This window comes from Lathamus discolor, unplaced genomic scaffold (genome assembly GCF_037157495.1).
Source record: "Lathamus discolor isolate bLatDis1 unplaced genomic scaffold, bLatDis1.hap1 Scaffold_52, whole genome shotgun sequence".
Taxonomy (NCBI): Eukaryota; Metazoa; Chordata; class Aves; order Psittaciformes; family Psittacidae; genus Lathamus; species Lathamus discolor.
This window is the reverse complement of record NW_027069377.1, coordinates 143,832-150,388: the sequence shown is the minus strand read 5'-3', so window position 1 is coordinate 150,388 and position 6,557 is coordinate 143,832. Positions and strand designations below refer to the sequence as shown.

The following is a 6,557-nucleotide window of genomic DNA, read 5'->3' as shown; positions in this document are numbered from 1 at the left end:
TTTCCTGAATGAAGGCAGAGCCAGAATGAAACATTCCCAACACCCCAAAAGCACTCGCCTCCCGTTTGGTTTCCAAGCACATTCCCCTCTTTTGCGTCTATCCCAGATCCTATTAAAGCAAGCAGTTGGTCCTGCCTGCCGCTGGCCCTGAAGCATGGGGTTTACGATGGGGCTGGGGAAGAGATGAGCTCTGGATTTCAGGGCTCACCTCCATAGAAGACAGAGCAAGAAGAACCCCCCAAGGAGTGAACTGTTTGTCAGGACAGCTCTTTTAAAGGGCAGTTAAGAACTCTCTGTGGTCAGAGCCCTGCCTCCCTGCTCCGAATCTGGCCCAGCAGAGCCACCCCTGGGCGAAGCTCGGAACAAGGAAACCTTGGGGGTGCATCACATTTTCCAGCCAACAGCTTGATCAGGTGCTGGTGCAGCTCCTCATTACGGGAGTTCCATTGGAGAGGAGCAAAGCACAAGGAACACGGCTCCATCCCTTACCCCCAGGGCATGGAGGCTCGAGCCCACATTGAATCCTGCATAGCTTCACGCACTCCACCAGCTCCTTCAAGGAAAAGCAGCATAAGCCCCAAGCCAAAGCCTAAATCTTAAAGCGGCCAAAAATGAAGCCCTCCACCCCCCCTCCCAAAATGCCATTGAGTATGAGCTGCAAGGAATAATTCCTGCATGAGGGCATAGAATCCTGGAATCCTGGAATGGGATGGGTTGGAAGGGGCTTTACAGCTCACCCAGTTCCAACAGGGACACCTTCCACTAGAGCAGCTTGCTCCAAGCCCCATCCAGCCTGGCTTGAACACTGCCAGGGATGGGGCATCATTCATCCATGGATTTCAAGGCAGGGAGCATCTCCCAAAGGGATCCAGCCACACGTGCCCTGAAGTGCTGTTGCGCTCCGGCTTCCAGCTCTCTGTACCAGCTGCCATCCAGCTCAGCCTCTCACCAGAGAGCTCAGGTTTAGATCCCTCTTTCCCTGCTTATGGAAGAACCAGCAAAGCCTCATGGGCTTGCATCTGAGACCTTCCACCTTCCAAGAGAAGCAACTGATGCTCTGCAACAGCAAAAGCCAGACAGAAGCAGCATTCCCCCTCTCCAAGCTATTGAATCTCCTGGTTCTGCCAAGCCAAGTGCCTATTGCAGCTCACTCCCCTGTAAGCCCCGTGGCCTGCATGTAGAAAAAGCCTGCACTTTGCTAGATCAACCTGTAAAAACCCCCTTAAATTAGGTTATTCTCAACCCAATTTTACTTTAGCTGCAAGCAGTGCAAGATCCCTACCTGGAAAAGGGTCACGGATGTAATTCCAGAGGCAGGCTTTATTATCTGGGAGGGATGCTCTCCCAAAAAGGAAGGCAAAAGGATGAAGGAATGAGTCTTTTCCAGCTCATTTGAATGCTATAGACTTTTAGACACCCAAAGAAGCATCTATGAGAGCTGGGGGTAGGCAGGAAAATATTCCTTAAGGAGAGGATGGAGGTTGCCAACATATCCGGCAGCAACTGAAGAAGCAGGCTAATTGGTTTTGAATCAATCCCTTTATGGCAGTTTAATGCCAGCAAAGCCAAACCAAAGGGATTTTAAGTCATCATCTTTTACAGTTCCTCTTTTCCTCCCCAGTTTCAGGCACCAGTTTCAATCCGCTGCCATTAGTCCAAGCCTTTGGAATCCAACAAGGTGCTCAGGACAGCAAGGGTTGGTTTTCCAGCTGGCCAGGCTACAAAGCAATGTGAAAAGCAGACTGACTGGGTCTTGGTCTGGAATTGCATCCTTTGGTTTAGGAGCGCTGACCTAATGGTCCCGGTAGGAAAACAGCCTGGGTTCCTCCTATGAAATGAAGCAGCTTGAGGCCAACCAGTTGCTGACAAAACAGAGTTTCTCCTAAAAATACACGTTTGTACCCCCATAAATATGTATTTAATCGCCTGTAGCTGCCAGTCCCCAGCAAGTACCTGTCACACATTGCCCCCAAAAGTGTCAGGAATCACAGTTCTAAGAGGTGATGCCTATGCAAAAGGAAGGAAGCATCCAAATGAAGGAGCAGAGGGTGCACATTTGCATCCAAACCTGCCTGCCCCTATCCCAGCAGCGGGATCCAAAGGGTTAAAGAGGGTTTCAGTACTCAACTGAAATAGCATTTACTTCTTCATTTACTTCCCTGTGCTGCTAGGGAGCATCCTGAGAGCAAAAGCTGCCTGGCAACTCCATGGATAAAGCTGAAAGCTTCTGTAAAGCTGAAGGAGTTATTCCAACCTGAACAAGATCCCTGAATTGTGGCTCTGGGAAGCGGGATGAATGAGCCTTTTCCCTAAAAAAAGAAAGGCCTCTTTTCCCTAAAAGAGGGCTCCATCAGGAAGAGGACCACGTACACATGGCTTACGGATAGCTCCAGAAGCAGCGGGCTGGCTTTAAGAGCGGCGGTGGAGTCGCAGCTTCCTCCATGGAGTAAATGCCACAGCAAAAGCAGAGCCAAGAGTTAATCTAGAACCTTGCACCCCACCACGAACCCGTGCTCAGGGAAGATTAATTCAAACTGAAGGGCAAAGGAGGGCTAAGAGTCGAAACAGCATTGACCTACATTACCAGGAACTAAAAGCCTGGCTGGCTCAGTGTGGCAAAGCAGGTTGGGAAGGAGCAGGATGCTCGGAATCCGCTCCAGCAGCAAGAAATGCCACTTAATTCAGTACTTCGACAACACTCAGGCAAGAAACAATGGATAGGTGGTTAGGGGTTGGGTGTGGGGGGATTTGACACTGGTATTCCCCTTCTAGGGAAAAAAAAGGAGGAAAAAAGAGAGAAAAAAGACAGAATTGGCAGCTCTGCTCCAAGATTTCCATGCTTTTCTCTTTCCTTTGGCCCAGATCTTCACATGAGGCTTTGTCACCTCTGCTCACGCTTTCTCAGCCACCCTCACCTGAAGGAAGCAATTCCCTAAGCCCCACACTCCCATCTGTGGCAGGGAATTTCCCTTCCCTTTCCAAAGGCAGGGAGTGGATACCACCTACTGGTCACCACCTCGAGTTATTCTGCACAGAACTTGCCCTCCCAAAGCTTTCACGGAAGCAAGTCCTTGCATTTAGGAGCTTAGGACCAAGGCAACAGCCACAACATCCTCCTTATCTTCTCCCCTTGCTGCTGAAGCTATGAGAGATAAGCCAAGCCCAGCCTGTGGGCCATAAGAGATAAGCCAGGCTCAGCCTGTGGGATGTATCTGCATGCCCCTGGCCTTGCTGCCAGGAAAGACAAAGCCACCCATTAGCAAGCACAGTCTCAGCATCATCAATGCATCACTTGTGGGGGTTAAGGTGAGGTTTAATTCAGTCCCAAATCCCTCATCCTAAAAGGGAAAAGCTGGGCTTGGAATTCACTTCCTTAAGATCAAAACCACACCAGTGAGGAAACACAACATCAAATCCCAAGGCCACAATCCACCTGCAAAAATGAACAGCACCTACTGCAAAAGGCACCTTAAACCTGCTCCTAAGGCAGAATACTGGGGGGGAAAACCAAGCAAATTGGGTCATTTACACAGCTCTGTCAAGGCTGAGGGCCTCCTATGAGCATCTCGCTTTGGGCAAAGCTGATGGCTTCCTATGAGCATCACTTTGGGAAAGGCTGATGGCCTCCTATGAGCATCTCTCTTTGGGCAAGGCTGGTGGCTTCCTATGAGCATCTCACTTTGGGCAAGGCTGATGGCTTCCTATGAGCATCTCACTTTGGGCAAGGCTGATGGCTTCCTATGAGCATCATTTGGGAAAGGCTGATGGCTTCCTATGAGCATCTCACTTTGGGCAAAGCTGATGACATCCTATGAGCATCTCGCTTTGGGAAAGGCTGATGGCTTCCTATGAGCATCTCAATTTGGGCAAGACTGACGGCCTCCTATGAGCATCTCGCTATGGGCAAGGCTGATGGCTTCCTATGAGCATCTCACTTTGGGCAAAGCTGACAACCTCCTATGAGCATCTTGCTTTCAAGCAGAGCTCCAATGGCACTTAAACGACTCTAAATTGCTCCCAAGGGAGTCAAGTGACATGAAACCAAAAGAAGAAATGTTTAAAGAACATCTGGGTTTCACTTGAAATCAGTTTATTTTTTTTAAATGGAAAAATACACGTTTACAACACAAGAAAAATACAAACCAACCTCAGCCATAACATTCCCCCCCCCCCCCCAAAACACACCACAAAGGGGAAGACCCACGGGCTGGGACCTGCCTTTAAGCCATCCCATCGCCCAGCAAAGGAGTTGCCTGAAAGCACTTCCCCAGCACGCTGAGGGGGCCAATTCGAGCCTACAAACCCCTTACCCCCACCTCCCCACACCCCGGGCTCCGAGAGCAGGAGCTGCTCGCCCTCCGCTGCGTTTTACTTGCCATTGATAAGCCCCAGGGCCTCGTCTTTGGTCCTCGTGATCTTGTCCTGCCGCCAGGACGAGGGTCTCCGGGACTGGTTGTGCTTCACCAGGAGATGGGAGCACCGCACCTTGCTGGGCTCACCGGGCCCGTTCCTGCCGCCGCCGCCACCGCCGCTGTGGGCCGCTCCCACTGGCTGGCGTTGGTGATGTGGTTGAAGTAATAGACCCGGCCTGGGGACAGAGCGAGAGGAGGGGATGAGCTCAGGGGAGAGGCTCCGAACGCCGCTGCTGAGCCCCACAAGCAGCTTCTGGCCCCCCACAAGCAGCTTCTGGCCCCAAGAACCAGCTTTTAACCCCAGGAAGCAGCTTTCTCTGCCCCAAGAAGCAGCTTATGCCCCCCCCCCACAAGCAGCTTCTGGCCCCAAGAACCAGCTTTTAACCCCCAGAAGGAGCTTTCTCTGCCCCAAGAAGCAGCTTCTGGCCCCCCACAGGCACTTTCTGGCCCCCACAGGCACCTTCTGGCCCCAACAAGCAGCTTCTAACCCCCAAGAAGCAGCTTCCGGCCCCCACAAGCACCTTCTGGCCCCCCACAGGCACCTTCTGGCCCCCCACAGGCACCTTCTGGCCCCCCCACAGGCACCTTCAGGCCCCCCACAGGCACCTTCTGCCCCCCCCCAAGCAGCCTCTGGCCCCCCACAAGCAGCCTCTGGCCCCCCACAAGCACCTTCAGGCCCCCCACAAGCACCTTCTGGCCCCCCCCAAGCAGCCTCTGGCCCTCCACAAGCACCTTCTGGCCCCCCACAAGCAGCCTCTGGCCCCCCACAAGCAGCCTCTGGCCCCCCACAAGCACCTTCTGGCCCCTCACAGGCACCTTCTGGCCCCAAGAACCAGCTTTTAACCCACAGAAGCAGCTTTCTCTGCCCCAAGAAACAGCTTCTGGCCCCCCACAAGCGCCTTCTGGTCCACCATAGGCATCTTCTGGCCCCCCACAGGCACCTTCTGGCCCCCCACAGGCACCTTCTGGCCCCCTACAGGCACCTTCTACCCCCACAAACAGCTTCTGGCCCCAAAGAAGCAGCTTCCAACCCCCACAAGCAGCTTTCTCAGCCCCTAGAACCAGCTTCTGGCCCCACACTCGGCTTCCTCAAGCCTCCACACCAGGTTCTAACCCCCAGAGCAGCTTTCTCCACCCCACAAGCAGCTCCTTCAGCCCCAAGGGCGGATTCTGTGTGTGCTTGCCGCATCCCCCCCCCCCCCCCCAGAGCTCAACCCCATGAGGCAGGCCCAGGACCCCACACCTCTGCCATGGCCCACGCAGCGCTCCCATCGCTCCCCAGAGGCTTCGGTGCAGGAGCAGGTTCCAGCCTTTCCAACTCCCCACCTTGACACAGGCAGGAACCAGCAATAACCCCAGGCAACACCGTGCTGGCAAGGGCAATGCCTCCTTCCTGACCCGGGGGAAGGCTTTGCCTCCTCCCCCCCTTGCTCCTATCGCATCGCTCACCCCCAAAGCTCTCCATGGAAGGAGACTCAAGCCGAAGAAGCCCAAAGCGCCCCAATTCCCGTTTGCAATCCCAGCCTCCAGCTGATCCCACACGGCCGCATCCCCGCTGCTCCCAACGAAGCAAAGGGTACCCCCCAGGCCCCTTGAACCCCTTGAGGAACCCCAAACCCCACCGAGAACCGCTCTGCACCCAAGCGGCTCTCGCCACAAACCACACCGGCTCCATCCTCCGCAGCCCCACCGGGAGCAAAAGCCTCCTCCGGGCCTTCAGACAACGCCTCCTCCCGGCTCTACCGCTTGCGGAGCAACCCCGGCCCGGCCCCACGCATCCTCCCCCCGGCATCACGGCCCCGGAGCCCCCGCACCTCACGGCGAGGCCTAGGCCGGGCCCACCCGCACCGCGACCCCCGGTGAGGCCCAGACCGGGCACACCCGCCCCGCGGACCCCCCCCCCGCCCCGCATCCTCCCGGTGAGGCCCAACCGCTGCCCTCCCCCCCTCCGCCGTTGGCCGTACCGGAGCTGCGGCTCATGCGCTTCTCCCAGCCCGGGGGCAGCTTCTCCTCCTCCGCCATCTTCCCTCGGCTGCGCCTCCCGCACCCGGCCCGGTGCTGAGGGGAAAAAGAGGGCGGGACAATTGTCCCGTTCCTTGCTCCTATTGGCCAAAGGGAAGGCAACGCCCAAGCTCCCCGCGTTGC

General features: G+C 55.4%; 1 protein-coding gene across 1 annotated transcript; it reads right to left on the bottom strand.

The window, feature by feature from the left end:
* Positions 1 to 4,332: 4,332 nt before the first annotated feature.
* On the bottom strand, positions 4,333 to 6,499 carry PIN1 (peptidylprolyl cis/trans isomerase, NIMA-interacting 1). Its single transcript, XM_065664719.1, is given in 3 exon segments — positions 4,333 to 4,533; positions 4,536 to 4,588; positions 6,377 to 6,499. Coding segments are annotated over 3 exon segments (276 nt in total). The 5' UTR covers positions 6,435 to 6,499; the 3' UTR covers positions 4,333 to 4,368.
* Between the last annotated feature and the right edge of the window lie 58 nt (positions 6,500 to 6,557).